The 21,046-nt window shown below is 42.6% G+C and overlaps 1 protein-coding gene across 1 annotated transcript in view; it reads left to right on the top strand.

Moving 5' to 3' along the window:
- nlk2 (nemo-like kinase, type 2) overlaps window positions 1-21,046 on the top strand; it is a 94,733-nt gene that overhangs the window by 63,863 nt on the left and 9,824 nt on the right. Inside the window, exon 8 of the mRNA XM_014214972.3 lies at window positions 20,669-20,755. Within this exon, the coding sequence (XP_014070447.1) occupies window positions 20,669-20,755 (87 nt within the window). The remainder of the gene's footprint in view (window positions 1-20,668; window positions 20,756-21,046) is intronic.

The raw sequence follows: 21,046 nt of genomic DNA, 5'->3' as shown, positions 1-21,046 counted from the left end.
ATGATGTCAAGCAAAGAGGCACTGAGTTTGAAGGTAGGCCTTGAAATACATCCACAGGTACACCTCCAATTGACTCAAATGATGTCAATTAGCCTATCATAAGCTTCTAAAGCCATGACATCATTTTCTGGAATTTTCCAATCTGTTTAAAGGCATTGTCAACTTAGTGTATGTAAACTTCTGACCCACTGGAATTGTGATACAGTGAATTAAGTGAAATAATCTGTCTGTAAACAATTGTTGGAAAAATGACTTAGTAGATGTCATTTTAGTAGATGTCCTAACCGACTTGCCAAAACTATAGTTTGTTAACAAGAAATTTGTGGAGTGGTTGAAAAACGAGTTTTAATGACTCCAACCGAAGTATGTAAACTTCAGACTTCAACTGTGTATGTATGTATGTATGTACGTACGTTTTTTTTTCTCCAACAATTGTTTACAGACAGATTATTTCACTTATAATTCACATACGTACGTACATACATACATACATACATACATACATACATACATACATACATACATACATACATACATACATACATACATACATACATACATACATACATACATACATACATACACAGTTGAAGTCGGAAGTTTACATATGTATGTACGTACGTACGTACATGCATACATACATGCATACATGCATACATACACAGTTTATGTACGTACCAGTCAAAAGTTTAGACACACCTACTCATTGATGGGTTTTTCTTTATTTTTACTATTTTCTACATTGTAGAATAATAGTGAAGACATCAAAACTATGAAATAACACATATGGAGTCATGTAGTAACAACGTGTTAAACAAATAGATTCTTCAAAGTAGCCACCCTTTGCCTTGATGACAGCTTTGTTCACTCTTGGCATACTCTCAAACAGCTTCACCTGGAATGCTTTTCCAACAGTCTTGGAGTTCCCACATATGCTGAGCACTTGTTGGCTGCTTTTCCTTCACTCTGCGGTCCAACTCATCCCAAACCATCTTAATTAGGTTGAGGTCAAGTGATGTGGAGGCCAGGTCATCTGATGCCACACTCCATCACACTCCTTCTTGGTCAAATAGCCCTTACACAGCCTGGAGGTGTGTTGGGTCATTGTCCTGTTGAAAAACAAATGATAGTTCCACTAAACGCAAACCAGATTGGATGGCGTATCGCTGCTGAATGCTGTGGTAGAAATGCGGCTTAATTGTGCCTTGAATTCTAATTTCTAAATAAATCACCAACAGTGTCACCAGCAAAGCACCCACACCATCAAATGCTTTCCTGGTGACACTGTAGGTGATTTACGGTGGGAACCACACATGCGGAGATCCTCCGTTCATCTACTCTGCATCTCACAAAGACACGGCGGTTGGAACCTAAAATGTCATTAGACCAAAGGACAGATTTCCACCAGTCTAATGTCCATTGCTCATGTTTCTTGGCCAAAACAAGTCTCTTCTTCTTATTGGTGTCCTTTAGTATAGTGGTTTCTTTGCAGCAATTCAACCATGATGGCCTGACATGACATGATTGCCTGACATTGTTGCAACCCCCTATACCAGCCTGTTCAACCTCTCTTTCGTATCGTCCGAGATCCCTAAAGATTGGAATGCTGCCGCGGTCATCCCCCTCTTCAAAGGGGGTGACACCCTAGATCCAAACTGTTAGACCTATTTCCATCCTGCCCTACCTATCTAAAGTCTTCGAAAGCCAAGTTAATAAACAGATCACTGACCATTTTGAATCCCACCGTACCTTCTCCGCTGTGCAATCCGGTTTCCGAGCCGGTCACGGGTGCACCTCAGCCACGCTCAAGGTACTAAACGATATCATAACCACCATCGATAAAAGACAGTACTGTGCAGCCATCTTCATCGTCCTGGCCAAGGCTTTCGACTCTGTCAATCACCGTATTCTTATCGGCAGACTCAATAGCCTTGGTTTTGCTAATGACTGCCTCGCCTGGTTCACCAACTACTTTGCAGACAGAGTTCAATGTGTCAAATCGGAGGGCATGTTGTCCAGACCTCTGGCAGTCTCTATGGGACGACCACAGGGTTCAATTCTCAGGCCGACTCTTTTCTCTGTATATATCAATGATGTCGCTCTTGCTGCGGGCGATTCCCTGATCCACCTCTATGCAGACGACACCATTCTGTATACTTCTGGCCCTTCCTTGGACACTGTGTTAACAAACCTCCAAACGAGCTTCAATGCAATACAACACTCCTTCTGTGGCCCTAACTGTTCTTAAACGCTAGTAAAACCAAATGCATGATTTTCAACCGTTCGCTGCCATCATATGCTCATTTATCACTCCAGTGTTAATCTGCTAAATTGAAAATTATTCCCTCCTATGGCCTATTTATTGCCTACCTCCTCATGCCTTTTGCACACACTGTATATAGCCTTTTTTCTACTGTGTCATTGACTTATTGTTTACTCCATGTGTAACTCTGTGTTGTTGTCTGTGTCACACTGCTTTGCTTTATCTTGGCCAGGTCGCAGTTATAAATGAGAACTTGTTCTCAACTAGCCTACCTGGTTAAATAAAGGTGAAATAAAAAAAATAAAAAATAAATCATGCAGTTGATGTTGAGATGTGTCTGTTACTTGAACTTTGTAACATTTATTTGGGCTGCAATAACTGAGGTACAGTCAACTCTAATGAACTCCTGGTTCCTCATGAGAGCCAGTTTCATCGTAGAGCTTGATGATTTTTGCGGCTGCACTTGAAGAAACCTTCAACGTTATTGAAATTTTCCGTGTTGACTGACCTTCATGTTTTAAAGCAATGATGCTTATTTGAGCTGTTCTTGCCATAATATTGTCTTGGTCTTTTACCAAATAGGGCTATCGTCTGTATACCAACCTTACCTTGTCACAACACAACTGATTGGCTCAAACGCATTAGGTGTCTGTACTCAGCTCTGGTGAGTTCCTGGCCAAGTCAAGCACTGCTTCTTATCCCTTTCGCAAGTAGCCTACATCTGTGTCTGTCCCAAGCTCACTGGCGCGGGAAACTCTGAGGGCCCTGAATATTTTATCCAATGCTACAAGTTCGCTAGTGCAAGCTTCTGGCTGGACCCAAGTTAATAGTTGATACAATGATTCAAGTTCATTGCAGACAAGCCATGCTTAGCCAATGTGATTTATAGGATATTTATTTTTATCGGGATATTTTCTACCTGCATGCTGCAGTTTTTATTTATTGGCTTTATGTAGGCTATTTTTACATAGTTGGCAATGGGAATAGAAGTTACAAACCTAAAAAGTATCATTTTCATAGTATTTGATTAACCACATGACAATGATTTTGAGATATGAAGACGTTATTATAAATAAATGAAACTATTCCACAAATGTGCAGATGAAAACCATAACGGGCACGCAGATCAGTAGAAATGGTGAAATAAATTGCCATTCCACATGAGAAAGGTTGCCGACTCCTCGTGCAGCCCATTACCGGCAACTTCAGGAGAGTAATGGCAGAATCTGTGAAAGCCAGCAGGAGCAGGAGGAGAATGGTTGGGTCAGGTGAAGTTTTCTTTCTTCTGGTTATCTAGATATCTGGCTCTCTCTTGTGTTTTATTTCAACAGTCAGCTTAAAGTATCAGACAAGCTCCATGCATATATAGTTGACTTTATTAAAACACATACGGTGTGTCTATATATGGAAAAATACACGTTTAAACATTTCGACCAATCAATTGGTTGAAAGAACAGATTACTTTTGGTCACCAAGATTTGTCTTGTCAGGGACAGCCCTGGTGTGTGTGTGTGTGTGTGTGAGTGTGATCCTACAGTCCTCTGGAGCTCTTGTCTTCATTACTAAGGCTTGACAGATTTGCGTAAGTGGGTCGGGTCTCTGTGAATGGAATGACATAGCTAGTAACCAGCCAATGGTTGATTGGTATTGGGTGTGTGTTCTGTGAGTCTTCCATGTCTGATTTGGGCAGATGGTATCCTGCAGGGAACAGGAACTGCAGAGCAAGCACTGTGCCTTTGCCCCCTGCCTCCCATCGACCCACAAGCCAGGCCACTCTTATACCTCCTTGCCATCTCCCTACCCCGTGTTGTGTGTGTGTGTGGGTGCATGCATACGGCCACCACCCACCCCCACCATCACTGTAAGCAAACGCTGACATTTAGATGACCTTGTCACTCGACGCTCCCTCCCATGTGTGTGTCTCCTGCAGGCTAGGCAATGCGTGGAGCAGGATGTTTTAATCATGTCTATCGACTGACGTTTAGATTACAGACCTGGGGCCGGTAGGGACAGCATATGGAGAGGAGGGAGGGTTAGGGGAGTGATGGGGGATGTGGGTTGGAGGATGGTGGTGGGGTGCGAGCCAAAAGGGATCATGTTTCCTGCCACCAGTGCAGTCCCAGGACACATTGTGCCATCATGCGGTTGAGGTGGGAGGGAGGGGGCTTGACGGTAGTCTGAAAAAGTGTATGACGCTCACAGAAATGCAGTGGTAGGAAATATATTAGCATCTGGAGTTAATCTTACACCCCCAACAATCATGTTGGTCCTCCACCTGCAGGGTGGCTGTTCATCTGAATCCCCCTCCCTGATTCTCACGATTCTAAATGTATTGCAATTCAATACTGTGTATTTATTACGATTCGATGTTGCAAAAATATTGCTAACCATATGTCTGCTGCAGAGTGATGAGAGAGTCATGAAAACAAATTGGCTCTCTATTTAAAAAGAATATGGAGAACAAGCTTTGAGTTTTGGTGGAGGTACAGCAAACTAGCACAAAAATAATATTGTGATATTGTGAAAACAATATGATACAGTATATCATCAAAAATAATATCCTGATATGTAACTATGGATTCTTTTCCCCCATCACTACCAACCATGCTCTACCTGCAGGGTGGCTGTTCAGTGGCTGATTTACACCTTTCTGTGGATGATTATTCACAAGTTGATCACATTCAGTACATAACATCTCTGTAAAAGCCCTGGTTTTAGCTGTTCCTTCAGATGCAAGTTCAAAGCGTACAACATGCAGCCAGAGGTCAACACACACTTGAAGGTTTTTTGGAGAGTTTGGCGAGCTACGTATTCTCGTAAGAGGACAGGGTCTTTGTGAAGATCAGAGAGGTGGAGAGAATGAAGCATCACAGAGAGCCCCTGCCCTCCTCATCCCCCCATTCTTTTCCCTCTGGAGGAGGTGAAGGACCTGCGAGAGGTGGATGAGAGGGCACAGGAGAGAGGGTGAGAGGTTGACCAAGGAGCTTTGAAGAGGGAAGAAGGGGTTCCTTTTTACGCAATGGGTGTCTGGGGTTTTGGAGCTTGGGAGGGAAGGATGGGGGGGAAGAGAGAAGTGAAACATGGCAGAAGGAGCGAGTTCCGCTTTTAAAGACAAGGTTTTCCGAGCTGAATCAGCGACGTCATTACATCTGTTTATTCTCCCAGACAGCGAGAACGTCCACAGAGAAGTACAGGCACTCGGGCTGCTTCTCACTAACCTAATGTAGATTCCTCTCCTTCTCACTAACCTAATGTAGATTCCTCTCCTTCTCACTAACCTAATGGAGATTCCTCTCCTTCTCACTAACCTAATGGAGATTCCTCTCCTTCTCACTAACCTAATGGAGATTCCTCTCCTTCTCACTAACCTAATGGAGATTCCTCTCCTTCTCACTAACCTAATGGAGATTCCTCTTCTTCTCACTAACCTAATGGAGATTCCTCTCCTCTCCTTCTCACTAACCTAATGGAGATTCCTCTCCTCTCCTTCTCACTAACCTAATGGAGATTCCTCTCCTTCTCACTAACCTAATGGAGATTCCTCTCCTTCTCACTAACCTAATGGAGATTCCTCTCCTCTCCTTCTCACTAACCTAATGGAGATTCCTCTCCTTCTCACTAACCTAATGTAGATTCCTCTCCTTCTCACTAACCTAATGGAGATCCCTCTCCTTCTCACTAACCTAATGGAGATTCCTCTCCTTCTCACTAACCTAATGGAGATTTCTCTTCTTCTCACTAACCTCTCTTTCTCACTAACCTAATGTAGATGCCTCTCCTCTTCCTCACTAACCTAATGGAGATTTCTCTTCTTCTCACTAACCTCTCTTTCTCACTAACCTAATGTAGATGCCTCTCCTCTTCCTCACTAACCTAATGTAGATTTCTCTTCTTCTCACTAACCTCTCTTTCTCACTAACCTAATGTAGATGCCTCTCCTCTTCCTCACTAACCTAATGTAGATTCCTCTCCTCTCCTTCTCACTAATCTAATGTAGATTCCTCTCCTCTCCTTCTCACTAACCTAATGTAGATTCCTCTCCTTCTCACTAACCTAATGTAGATTCCTCTCCTTCTCACTAACCTAATGGAGATCCCTCTCCTTCTCACTAACCTAATGGAGATTCCTCTCCTTCTCACTAACCTAATGGAGATTTCTCTTCTTCTCACTAACCTCTCTTTCTCACTAACCTAATGTAGATGCCTCTCCTCTTCCTCACTAACCTAATGGAGATTTCTCTTCTTCTCACTAACCTCTCTTTCTCACTAACCTAATGTAGATGCCTCTCCTCTTCCTCACTAACCTAATGTAGATTTCTCTTCTTCTCACTAACCTCTCTTTCTCACTAACCTAATGTAGATGCCTCTCCTCTTCCTCACTAACCTAATGTAGATTCCTCTCCTCTCCTTCTCACTAATCTAATGTAGATTCCTCTCCTCTCCTTCTCACTAACCTAATGTAGATTCCTCTCCTTCTCACTAACCTAATGTAGATTCCTCTCCTTCTCACTAACCTAATGTAGATTCCTCTCCTCTTCTTCTCACTAACCTAATGTAGATTCCTCTCCTCTTCTTCTCACTAACCTAATGTAGATTCCTCTCCTTCTCACTAACCTAATGTAGATTCCTCTCCTCTTCTTCTCACTAACCTAATGTAGATTCCTCTTTCTAACTAACCTAATGGAGATTCCTCTCCTTCTCACTAACCTAATGTAGATTCCTCTCCTTCTCACTAATCTAATGTAGATTCCTCTCCTCTTCTCACTAACCTAATGGAGATTCCTCTCCTTCTCACTAACCTCTTCTTCTCACTAACCTAATGTAGATTCCTCTCCTTCTCACTAACCTAATGTAGATTCCTCTCCTCTCCTTCTCACTAACCTAATGGAGATTCCTCTCCTTCTCACTAACCTAATGTAGATTCCTCTCCTTCTCACTAACCTAATGTAGATTCCTCTCCTCTCCTTCTCACTAACCTAATGGAGATTCCTCTCCTTCTCACTAACCTAATGGAGATTCCTCTCCTTCTCACTAATCTAATGTAGATTCCTCTCCTCTCCTTCTCACTAACCTAATGTAGATTCCTCTCCTCTCCTTCTCACTAACCTAATGTAGATTCCTCTCCTCTCCTTCTCACTAACCTAATGTAGATTCCTCTCCTCTCCTTCTCACTAACCTAATGTAGATTCCTCTCCTTCTCACTAACCTAATGTAGATTCCTCTCCTTCTCACTAACCTAATGTAGATTCCTCTCCTCTCCTTCTCACTAACCTAATGTAGATTCCTCTCTTTCTAACTAACCTAATGTAGATGCCTCTCCTCTCCTTCTCACTAACCTAATGTAGATTCCTCTCCTCTCCTTCTCACTAACCTAATGTAGATTCCTCTCCTCTCCTTCTCACTAACCTAATGTAGATTCCTCTCCTTCTCACTAACCTAATGTAGATTCCTCTCCTTCTCACTAACCTAATGTAGATGCCTCTCCTCTTCTTCTCACTAACCTAATGTAGATTCCTCTCCTCTCCTTCTCACTAACCTAATGGAGATTCCTCTTCTTCTCACTAACCTAATGTAGATTCCTCTCTTTCTCACTAACCTAATGTAGATGCCTCTCTTTCTCACTAACCTAATGTAGATGCCTCTCCTCTCCTTCTCACTAACCTAATGTAGATTCCTCTCCTCTCCTTCTCACTAACCTAATGTAGATTCCTCTCCTCTCCTTCTCACTAACCTAATGTAGATTCCTCTCCTTCTCACTAACCTAATGTAGATTCCTCTCCTTCTCACTAACCTAATGTAGATGCCTCTCCTCTTCTTCTCACTAACCTAATGTAGATTCCTCTCCTCTCCTTCTCACTAACCTAATGGAGATTCCTCTTCTTCTCACTAACCTAATGTAGATTCCTCTCTTTCTCACTAACCTAATGTAGATGCCTCTCTTTCTCACTAACCTAATGTAGATTCCTCTCCTTCTCACTAATCTAATGTAGATTCCTCTCCTCTCCTTCTCACTAACCTAATGTAGATTCCTCTCCTCTCCTTCTCACTAACCTAATGGAGATTCCTCTCCTCTCCTTCTCACTAACCTAATGTAGATTCCTCTCCTTCTCACTAACCTAATGTAGATTCCTCTCCTTCTCACTAACCTAATGTAGATTCCTCTCCTCTCCTTCTCACTAACCTAATGTAGATTCCTCTCTTTCTAACTAACCTAATGTAGATGCCTCTCCTCTCCTTCTCACTAACCTAATGTAGATTCCTCTCCTCTCCTTCTCACTAACCTAATGTAGATTCCTCTCCTCTCCTTCTCACTAACCTAATGTAGATTCCTCTCCTTCTCACTAACCTAATGTAGATTCCTCTCCTTCTCACTAACCTAATGTAGATGCCTCTCCTCTTCTTCTCACTAACCTAATGTAGATTCCTCTCCTCTCCTTCTCACTAACCTAATGTAGATTCCTCTTCTTCTCACTAACCTAATGTAGATTCCTCTCCTTCTCACTAATCTAATGTAGATTCCTCTCCTTCTCACTAACCTAATGTAGATTCCTCTTCTTCTCACTAACCTAATGGAGATTCCTCTCCTTCTCACTAACCTAATGTAGATTCCTCTCCTTCTCACTAACCTAATGGAGATTCCTCTCCTTCTCACTAACCTAATGTAGATTCCTCTTCTTCTCACTAACCTAATGTAGATTCCTCTCCTTCTCACTAACCTAATGTAGATTCCTCTTATTCTCACTAATCTAATGTAGATTCCTCTCCTCTCCTTCTCACTAACCTAATATAGATTTCTCTCTTTCTCACTAATCTAATGTAGATTCCTCTCCTCTCCTTCTCACTAACCTAATATAGATTCCTCTTCTTCTCACTAACCTAATATAGATTCCTCTTCTTCTCACTAACCTAATGTAGATTCCTCTCCTCTCCTTCTCACTAACCTAATGTAGATTCCTCTCCTCTCCTTCTCACTAACCTAATGTAGATTCCTCTCCTTCTCACTAACCTAATGTAGATTCCTCTCCTTCTCACTAACCTAATGTAGATGCCTCTCCTCTTCTTCTCACTAACCTAATGTAGATTCCTCTCCTCTCCTTCTCACTAACCTAATGTAGATTCCTCTTCTTCTCACTAACCTAATGTAGATTCCTCTCCTTCTCACTAATCTAATGTAGATTCCTCTCCTCACTAACCTAATGTAGATTCCTCTTCTTCTCACTAACCTAATGGAGATTCCTCTCCTTCTCACTAACCTAATGTAGATTCCTCTCCTTCTCACTAACCTAATGGAGATTCCTCTCCTTCTCACTAACCTAATGTAGATTCCTCTTCTTCTCACTAACCTAATGTAGATTCCTCTCCTTCTCACTAACCTAATGTAGATTCCTCTTATTCTCACTAATCTAATGTAGATTCCTCTCCTCTCCTTCTCACTAACCTAATATAGATTTCTCTCTTTCTCACTAATCTAATGTAGATTCCTCTCCTCTCCTTCTCACTAACCTAATATAGATTCCTCTTCTTCTCACTAACCTAATATAGATTCCTCTTCTTCTCACTAACCTAATGTAGATTCCTCTCCTCTCCTTCTCACTAACCTAATGTAGATCCTTCTCCTCTCCTTCTCACTAATCTAATGGAGCTCCCTCTCCTCTCGTGTCCTCGCTGCTTCTCACTACTGTAATGGAGCTTCCTCTCCTCATTACTCGAATGAAGCTTCCTCTCCTTCTCACTACTCTAATGGAGCTTCCTGTCCTCAACAGCTCTCTTTCATCTGTACTGGTGTGAGAGAACAAGACGGGCAAGCGCAAATTCCAGGTCGTCATCCACCATATCACTTCACCCCTACTCTGTTTTCAGAGCAAGCTGTAGATGAGGGAGAGAGGAGATGAGAAGAGGACACGACTTTAGAGTCTTGGGATGCACCCTGGGCCATCCATAAAAGGACTGCAATAACTGGTCCAGTCATATGAGATGTATAGGGGAAAATAGAACACACCAGGTTGCTAGCCCTCACCCACCCTGCTATGGAGGCTTAGACAGGTCAATACCCCATCCCAAATGAGTTTAGAAATCAGAGAAGGTCTTGAAAGCTGCTAAGCACACCCTCGCCACACTCACGCACGCGCACACACACTGTGTACCTAATGTAGATTTCTCTTCTTCTCACTAACCTCTCTTTCTCACTAACCTAATGTAGATGCCTCTCCTCTTCCTCACTAACCTAATGTAGATTCCTCTCCTCTCCTTCTCACTAACCTAATGTAGATGCCTCTCCTCTTCCTCACTAACCTAATGTAGATTCCTCTCCTCTTCTTCTCACTAACCTAATGTCGATTTCTCTTCTTCTCACTAACCTAATGTAGATTCCTCTCCTCTTCTTCTCACTAACCTAATGTAGATTCCTCTCCTCTTCTTCTCACTAACCTAATGTAGATTCCTCTCCTCTTCTTCTCACTAACCTAATGTAGATTCCTCTCCTTCTCACTAACCTAATGTAGATTCCTCTCCTTTCCTTCTCACTAACCTAATGTAGATTCCTCTCCTTCTCACTAACCTAATGTAGATTCCTCTCCTTCTCACTAACCTAATGTAGATTCCTCTCCTTCTCACTAACCTAATGTAGATTCCTCTCCTTCTCACTAACCTAATGGAGATTCCTCTCCTCTTCTTCTCACTAACCTAATGTAGATTCCTCTCCTCTTCTTCTCACTAACCTAATGTAGATTCCTCTCCTTCTCACTAACCTAATGTAGATTCCTCTTCTTCTCACTAATCTAATGTAGATTCCTCTCCTCTTCCTCACTAACCTAATGTAGATTCCTCTCCTTCTCACTAACCTAATGTAGATTCCTCTCCTCTTCTTCTCACTAACCTAATGTAGATTCCTCCTCTTCTTCTCACTAACCTAATGTAGATTCCTCTCCTCTCCTTCTCACTAACCTAATGTAGATTCCTCTCCTTCTCACTAACCTAATGTAGATTCCTCTCCTTCTCACTAACCTAATGTAGATTCCTCTCCTCTTCTTCTCACTAACCTAATGTAGATTCCTCTCCTTCTCACTAATCTAATGTAGATTCCTCTCCTTCTCACTAACCTAATGTAGATTCCTCTTCTTCTCACTAACCTAATGTAGATTCCTCTCCTCTCCTTCTCACTAACCTAATGGAGATTCCTCTCCTCTTCTTCTCACTAACCTAATGTAGATTCCTCTCCTCTTCTTCTCACTAACCTAATGTAGATTCCTCTCCTTCTCACTAACCTAATGTAGATTCCTCTTCTTCTCACTAATCTAATGTAGATTCCTCTCCTCTTCCTCACTAACCTAATGTAGATTCCTCTCCTTCTCACTAACCTAATGTAGATTCCTCTCCTCTTCTTCTCACTAACCTAATGTAGATTCCTCCTCTTCTTCTCACTAACCTAATGTAGATTCCTCTCCTCTCCTTCTCACTAACCTAATGTAGATTCCTCTCCTTCTCACTAACCTAATGTAGATTCCTCTCCTTCTCACTAACCTAATGTAGATTCCTCTCCTCTTCTTCTCACTAACCTAATGTAGATTCCTCTCCTTCTCACTAATCTAATGTAGATTCCTCTCCTTCTCACTAACCTAATGTAGATTCCTCTTCTTCTCACTAACCTAATGTAGATTCCTCTCCTCTCCTTCACACTAACCTAATGTAGATTCCTCCTCTTCTTCTCACTAACCTAATGTAGATTCCTCTCCTCTCCTTCTCACTAACCTAATGTAGATTCCTCTCCTTCTCACTAACCTAATGTAGATTCCTCTCCTTCTCACTAACCTAATGTAGATTCCTCTCCTCTTCTTCTCACTAACCTAATGTAGATTCCTCTCCTTCTCACTAACCTAATGTAGATTCCTCTTCTTCTCACTAACCTAATGTAGATTCCTCTTCTTCTCACTAACCTAATGTAGATTCCTCTTCTTCTCACTAACCTAATGTAGATTCCTCTCCTCTCCTTCTCACTAACCTAATGTAGATTCCTCTTCTTCTCACTAACCTAATGTAGATTCCTCTTCTTCTCACTAACCTAATGTAGATTCCTCTTCTTCTCACTAACCTAATGTAGATTCCTCTCCTTCTCACTAACCTAATGTAGATTCCTCTTCTTCTCACTAACCTAATGGAGATTCCTCTCCTTCTCACTAACCTAATGGAGATTCCTCTCCTTCTCACTAACCTAATGGAGATTCCTCTCCTCTTCTTCTCACTAACCTAATGGAGATTCCTCTCCTTCTCACTAACCTAATGTAGATTCCTCTCCTCTTCTTCTCACTAACCTAATGGAGATTCCTCTCCTTCTCACTAACCTAATGGAGATTCCTCTCCTTCTCACTAACCTAATGTAGATTCCTCTCCTCTCTTTCTCACTAACCTAATGTAGATTCCTCTTCTTCTCACTAATCTAATGTAGATTCCTCTTCTTCTCACTAACCTAATGTAGATTCCTCTTCTTCTCACTAACCTAATGGAGATTCCTCTCCTTCTCACTAACCTAATGGAGATTCCTCTCCTTCTCACTAACCTAATGTAGATTCCTCTTCTTCTCACTAACCTAATGTAGATTCCTCTCCTTCTCACTAACCTAATGTAGATTCCTCTTCTTCTCACTAACCTAATGGAGATTCCTCTCCTTCTCACTAACCTAATGGAGATTCCTCTCCTTCTCACTAACCTAATGGAGATTCCTCTTCTTCTCACTAACCTAATGTAGATTCCTCTTCTTCTCACTAACCTAATGTAGATTCCTCTCCTTCTCACTAACCTAATGTAGATTCCTCTTCTTCTCACTAACCTAATGGAGATTCCTCTCCTTCTCACTAACCTAATGGAGATTCCTCTCCTTCTCACTAACCTAATGTAGATTCCTCTCCTCTTCTTCTCACTAACCTAATGGAGATTCCTCTCCTTCTCACTAACCTAATGGAGATTCCTCTCCTTCTCACTAACCTAATGTAGATTCCTCTCCTCTCTTTCTCACTAACCTAATGTAGATTCCTCTTCTTCTCACTAATCTAATGTAGATTCCTCTTCTTCTCACTAACCTAATGTAGATTCCTCTTCTTCTCACTAACCTAATGGAGATTCCTCTCCTTCTCACTAACCTAATGGAGATTCCTCTCCTTCTCACTAACCTAATGTAGATTCCTCTCCTTCTCACTAACCTAATGTAGATTCCTCTTCTTCTCACTAATCTAATGTAGATTCCTCTCCTCTCCTTCTCACTAACCTAATATAGATTTCTCTCTTTCTCACTAACCTAATGTAGATTCCTCTCCTCTCCTTCTCACTAACCTAATATAGATTTCTCTCTTTCTCACTAACCTAATGTAGATTCCTCTCCTCTCCTTCTCACTAACCTAATGTAGATTCTTCTCCTCTCCTTCTCACTAATCTAATGGAGCTCCCTCTCCTCTCGTGTCCTCGCTGCTTCTCACTACTGTAATGGAGCTTCCTCTCCTCATTACTCGAATGAAGCTTCCTCTCCTTCTCACTACTCTAATGGAGCTTCCTGTCCTCAACAGCTCTCTTTCATCTGTACTGGTGTGAGAGAACAAGACGGGCAAGCGCAAATTCCAGGTCGTCATCCACCATATCACTTCACCCCTACTCTGTTTTCAGAGCAAGCTGTAGATGAGGGAGAGAGGAGATGAGAAGAGGACACGACTTTAGAGTCTTGGGATGCACCCTGGGCCATCCATAAAAGGACTGCAATAACTGGTCCAGTCATATGAGATGTATAGGGGAAAATAGAACACACCAGGTTGCTAGCCCTCACCCACCCTGCTATGGAGGCTTAGACAGGTCAATACCCCATCCCAAATGAGTTTAGAAATCAGAGAAGGTCTTGAAAGCTGCTAAGCACACCCTCGCCACACTCACGCACGCGCACACACACTGTGTATGTGTCACTCCCTGTCGTTCGCTCTCTCTCATGCAAACACGCACGCACACCCCCCAACCACTCTGCTCTACCCTCGAACCACGGCAAAGCAAAGTGCAGGGTTTTCTGCTGAAACAGGAAGCCTCACTGCCAGTCTGCTGTTACCTGAGCTGTCCGTCTGGGTAGAGAAGTTACCAGAGGCTGCTACTCACACACTTCACTCTGCTGCTGGAGCACACACAACACACACACAATCCAAATAAACCCGCCTTCCCCTTTCTCCAAATCTTTGTACAGAACAGTCTGATATGGCGTTGACACGCTGGTTGAACCCTAGTCTCTGGCAGTTTGTTCAAATAATTACCTACATCTTTATTGGCCCATCCCATTTTTCACCAGTCTCATCTCTTAGCTCCAGGAGGCTGGCTAGCTAGCTAGCGTTAGCAGCAGGTTTGCATGAGTAAACAGTGGAATCACATCCACTTGTCCACACCACCATACATCCCCAGGTGCAACTCTTCCTTTCACAGTGCCCTGCTGTAGCCTGGGAAGGCTTTGTTGTTGTATGGCAGAGTGATGTACAACTTGTTTGTCGTGCTGAGGGATGGGGGCAGAGAGAGAGGACAATGTTTGAGAGGAGGGTGTGGGAGAGGCAGGCAGCTTGCCCTGGCTGCCCCTGATGTAAAATAGCACATACACAGCCTGGAGGTGTATTGGGTCATTGTCCTGTTGAAAAACAAATGATAGTCCCACTAAGCCCAAACCAGATGGGATGGCATATCGCTGCAGAATGCTGTGGTAGCCATGTTGGTTAAGTGTGCCTTGAATTCTAAATAAATCACAGACAGTGTCACCAGCAAAGCACCCCCACAACATAACACCTCCTCCTCCATGCTTTACGGTGAGAAATACACATACAGAGATCATCCGTTCACCCACACCGTTCACCCACACCAAAAATCTCTAATTTGGACTAGAGACCAAAGGACAGATTTCCACCAGTCTAATGTCCATTGCTCGTGTTTCTTGGCCCAAGCAAGTGGGTCCTATGCAAGCAAGTGGGTCCTTTCAAAGTTCTTGAAATTTTCCATATTGACTGATCTTCATGTCTTAAAGTAATGATGGACTGTCGTTTCTCTTTGCTTATTTGAGCTGTTCTTGCCATAATATGGACTTGATCTTTTACCAAATAGGGCTATCTTCTGTATACCCCCTACATTGTCACAACACAACTGTTTGGCTCAAACGCATTAAGAAGGAAAGAAATTGTACAAATTAACTTTTAACAAGGCACACCTGTTAATTGAAATGCATTCCAGGTGACTACCTCATGAAGCTGGTTGAGAGAATACCAAGAGTGTGCAAAGCTGTCATCAAGGCAAAGGGTGGCTATATAATAGGGCTAGGTGTCCCGTCAGCGGGAAATTGGAGGGCGCGCAATTCAAATAAATAATTGTAATATTAAACATTTATGAACATACAAGTATCTTATCTAGGTTAAAAGCTTAAATTATTGTTAATCTAACTGCATTGTCCGATTTCAAATAGGCTTTACAGTGAAAGCATACCATGCGATTGTTTGAGGACGGCGCCCCACATCAACATTTTTCAACCAGCACAGGCTTCATAATCACAAATAGCGATTAAATAAATCACTTACTTCTGAAAATCTTCCTCTGTTTGCAATCCCTAGGGTCCCAGCTACAACATGAGTGGTCATTTTGTTAGATAAAATCCTTCTTTATATCCCAAAATGTCAGTTTAGTTGGCGCCATCGATTTCAGTAATCCACTCGTTCAACATGCAGACAAAGGAATCCGAAAAGCTACAGCTAAACTGTTCAAACAAGTCCAACTACGTTTCTATTTAATCCTCAGGTACCCTAAAATGTAAATAAACTATAATATTTCATACGGAAAGAAGTATGTTCAATAGAAATGTAAGATTAGCGCACGTCCTCTTTGTTGCGTGCGAACAAACTGATTTTTCCACTGAGACTCTTTGTATAAAAACTCCAAATTCTTACTCGTTTTGGAAGAAACAAGCCTGAAACCTTGAACAAAGACTGTTGACATCTAGTGGAAGCCATAGGAATTGCAATCTGGAAGCTAGAATTGCATAGGACCCATAGCTTTCCATTATACGAGCCTGGGACCTAAAAACAATGATATATTCTGGTTTGTTTTTCTTTGGACTTCCGCCTACCATATCAATTGTGCTATAGTCTCATACATTATTTCAACATTTCTACAGACGTCAGAGTGTTTTCTATCCAATTCTACCAATTATATGCATATCCTGGCTTCTGGGCCTGAGTAACAGGCAGTTTACTTTGGGCACGTCTGTCAGACGGAAATTCAGGAAAATAGACCCTAGCCGTAAGAAGATTTATAAAGAGTATAAAATATATTTTGATTTGTTTAACCTGTTATGGCTAGGGGGCAGTATTTTCACGGACGGATAAAAAACGTACCCGATTTAATCTGATTAGTACTCCTTCCGAGAAACTAGAATATGCATATCATTATTAGCTTTGGATAGAAAACACTCCAAAGTTTCTAAACCTGTTTGAATGGTGTCTGTGAGTATAACAGAACTCATTTGGCAGGCCAAAACCTGAGAAGATTCTGTACAGGAAGTACCCTGTCTGACTATTTCTTGGCCTTGTTGATTATCTCTATCTATTACAGGGGATCTCTGCTCTTACGTGACACTTTCTACGGCTCACATGGACTCTCAGAAGGCGGCAAAATGCTGAATCGTGGCTTTGCAGGCTCTGGCTGAAACAAAGTAGCGCGTTTGGATAGTGGCTGGTTACAGTACTGTGAGACTCAGGCTCGTGCCCGCGTCGACCGAAAGCTTTGTTTTCTTTCCTCTGTTTAGCTAAACGGAGATTCCCGGTCGGAATATTATCGCTTTTTTACGAGAAAAATGGCATAAAAATGGATTTTAAACAGCGGTTGACATGCTTCGAAGTACGGTAATGGAATATTTAGAAATCTTTTGTCACGAATTGCGCCATGCTCGCGACCCTGATTTACCATTTCAGATAGTGTCTTGGAACGCACGAACAAAACGCCGCAATTTGGATATAACGATGGATTATTTTGGACCAAACCAACATTTTGTTATTGAAGTAGCAGTCCTGGGAGTGCATTCTGACGAAGACAACAAAGGTAATGAAACTTTTGTAATAGTAAATCGGAGTTTGATCAGGGCTAAACTTGGTCGGTGTCTAAATGGCTAGCCGTGATGGCTGGGCTATCTACTGAGAATATTGCAAAATGTACTTTCACCGAAAAGCTATTTTAAAATCGGACATATCGAGTGCATAGAGGAGTTCTGTAATTGTTATGTTTTTTGTGAACGTTTATCGTGAGTAATTGAGTAAATTCACCGGATGTTTGCGGGGGGTATGCTAGTTCTGAACGTCACATGCTAATGTAAAAAATCTGGTTTTTTTATATAAATATGAGCTTGATTGAACAAAACATGCATGCATTGTATAACATAATGTCCTAGGGTTGTCATCTGATGAAGATCATCAAAGGTTAGTGCTGCATTTAGCTGTGGTTTTGTTTTTTGTGACATTATATGCTAGCTTGAAAAATGGGTGTCTGATTATTTCTGGCTGGATACTCTGCTGACATAATCTAATGTTTTGCTTTCGTTGTAAAGCCTTTTTGAAATCGGACAGTGTGGTTAGATTAACGAGAGTCTTGTCTTTAAAATGCTGTAAAATAGTCATATGTTTGAAAAATGGAAGTTTTCGGATTTTAGAGGAATTTGTATTTCGCGCCACGCCCATCATTGGATATTGGAGCAGGTGTTCCGCTAGCGGAACGTCTAGATGTAAGAGGTTAACACTTTTTTGGTTACTACATGATTCCAAATGTGTTATTTCATAGTTTTTATGTCTTTAATATTATACTACGATGTAAAAGTAAAGAAAAACCCTTGAGTAAGTAGGTGTTCTAAAACTTTTGACCGGTAGTGTGTCTTCATACTGTACTGTCTTTGGGCATAGTGTGTGTTGTTTGTGTGTTGGGGGGGTTGAGGAGAAGATGGAATGCAGGGGGGGTAGGGGTCACATGGGTTTCACCACACAGGAAGCTCATCTGTGTTAAGCTGAGGAAAGTTCCTAGTGCTAAGCCTAGAAGAGAGCAGAGCTAAACCAACCTGGAGCCTCTTTCTCTCTCTTCTCGTAAGTCAGAAAGGGAACGCTGGCTTACTGTTCGACATGCAGGTGTCCGCATACTTGTGTTCATGTAGTGTATCATGTAAGTAGATAGATGCATCTATATCTCTATGTTGTCTTTAAAAAGGGCCTTAATTTCCTCTTAGACAGTCTCTTCCTTCACAGTGTTTGCCACAGTATGAGTTTCTGAGTGATGTCTAGACTGAAACAGCGCCATGGCTGTTTCAGAGTCTTTTCCTGAGTCATTGTTTGTTTAATATTGTGGTGCCCCAGGTGGCATCATGGGGCCGGGACAGGGAGTGGGACAGGGGTCCAGCCTCACCTCTCTCTCTCTCCAGCCCTCCTCCCCCTTCATCTGTCTAGAACTGCATCCCCTGCTAATCCCAGACTAATGCCTACTATTGCTACTGTGCACCTCCACGCTCTCTCTCTCGGCCCAGCACCATGCCCCAATGCGCTGCCACCATGGCAACACACACACATTGATGTAACACACACACACATTGATGTAACACACACACATTGATGTAACACACACACACTGATGTAACACACACAAACAAAGCACAGAGTTAATAGGTGAAAATCCTACTTCCGGTAACGGAGAACTTGGGTCCACTTTTAATTATCACTGGAGTTGTCACACATTGCAATCAACTCTGCCCAATGGAACATAGACACACTCGCACGCATGCACACATACACCCACACCACACACACTATGCAGCCTTGGAAAAAAGGTGAACATTTCATGTCCATTGTCCTGAGGATGCAGCTTTAAAAGCCTCTGCTCTCCTCCCTCTCTTCTCTCCTCTGATCTCCTCCCCTCTCCTCTGCTCCCTCTCTCCTCTGCTCTCCTCCCCTTCTCCTCTGCTCTGCTCCCCCTCTCCTCCCCCACGCCTCTGCTCTCCTCCCCCTTCCCTCCCCCTCTGCTCTGCTCCCCCTCTGCTCTCCTCCCGCTCTCCTCCCCCTCTCCTTTGCTCTCCTCCCCCTCGCCTCTGCTCTCCTCCCCTTCTCTTTCTCCTCTCCTCCACTTCCTCTGCTTCTCCTCTCCTTATCAACCTCCTCCCCCTCTCCTCTCCTCTGCTCCCCCTCTCCTCTCCTTATCTTCTCCTCCTCCCCCTCTCCTGAAACACATCGGAGAGAGAAGTGTGTGTTGTAACAGAAAGTCATCTCCTGGAGAGTGTGTGTTGTAACAGAAAGTCATCTCCTGGAGAGTGTGTGTTGTAACAGAAAGTCATCTCCTGGAGAGTGTGTGTTGTAACAGAAAGTCATCTCCTGGAGAGTGTGTGTTGTAACAGAAAGTCATCTCCTGGAGAGTGTGTGTTGTAACAGAAAGTCATCTCCTGGAGAGTGTGTGTTGTAACAGAAAGTCATCTCCTGGAGAGTGTGTGTTGTAACAGAAAGTCATCTCCTGGAGAGTGTGTGTTGTAACAGAAAGTCATCTCCTGGAGAGTGTGTGTTGTAACAGAAAGTCATCTCCTGGAGAGTGTGTGTTGTAACAGAAAGTCATCTCCTGGAGAGTGTGTGTTGTAACAGAAAGTCATCTCCTGGAGAGTGTGTGTTGTAACAGAAAGTCATCTCCTGGAGAGTGTGTGTTGTAACAGAAAGTCATCTCCTGGAGAGTGTGTGTTGTAACAGAAAGTCATCTCCTGGAGAGTGTGTGTTGTAACAGAAAGTCATCTCCTGGAGAGTGTGTGTTGTAACAGAAAGTCATCTCCTGGAGAGTGTGAATCACCAGTTGGGGTTTGCACCTGCAAAACCTAAACAGGTGATTACCAATGGATTTTTCAATCAACTTTGTTGAGTTTGAGAGAGAGAGATGGGGCAGGAAAGCAATTAGAGTGTAAAAATAACTTTTGGACCCACCTACTCTTAGAGATAAGCACACAGCGGTGCTGTCATTTAAAAGATCCCTTTTGCGGCAGCGTGGAAGACCATTGGAAGTGAAGGAGAGATTTGTAAAATCGTTGGCTGTGGCTGGCTTTGATGCCACAGATAAGATCTACTGTAGGACGCAATTCAATTGAATCCACATTGAAATATGTATGCAGTAGCCCTTGACTGCTGTACAAAAACTGTACTACCATCTACACTGCCTTCACAGGTAGATGCTTCTTCTGAATGTCAAAAATCTCATGTTGAATGTACAGTTCGTGATATTATCATCCAAGCTGTTTTCACAATTGTTAAAATCCGCATGTAATAAAAACAAGGCCAGCATTGAAATAGCTTTATTTGGTTAAGTTGATGGTGTAACTATTTGACTGACTGTATGTAATTTCCTGTCTCTGCAGCCATCCCTTCCTGTCCTGTACACCCTCTCCAGCCAGGCCACCCACGAAGCTGTTCACCTCCTGTGCAGGATGCTTGTGTTCGATCCGGTGAGTAGTGTGTGTGTGTGTGTGTGTGTGTTGTCATGTTTAGCTGTACTTGTGAGGACCAGAAGCCTCCACAAGAATAGTAAACAAACAGAAATGTGACCAACTGGGGACATTTTGTTAGTCCCCACAAGGAAAAAGGCTATTTCTAGGGGGGTTAGTAGTTAGGTTTAGGGTTAAGGTTAGGTTTTGGGGTTAGGGTTAGGGAAAATTGGATTTTGAATGGGAATCAATTGTGTGTCCCGACAAGCTTTGGTAAACGAGAGAGAGAGTGTGCGCGAGCGTGCGTGCCTG

Source organism: Salmo salar, chromosome 09 (assembly GCF_965601325.2).
Source record: "Salmo salar chromosome 09, fSalSal1, whole genome shotgun sequence".
NCBI classification, from domain to species: domain Eukaryota; kingdom Metazoa; phylum Chordata; class Actinopteri; order Salmoniformes; family Salmonidae; genus Salmo; species Salmo salar.
Note: the sequence above shows the minus strand (reverse complement) of the source record. Positions and strands in the feature narration are given on the sequence as shown.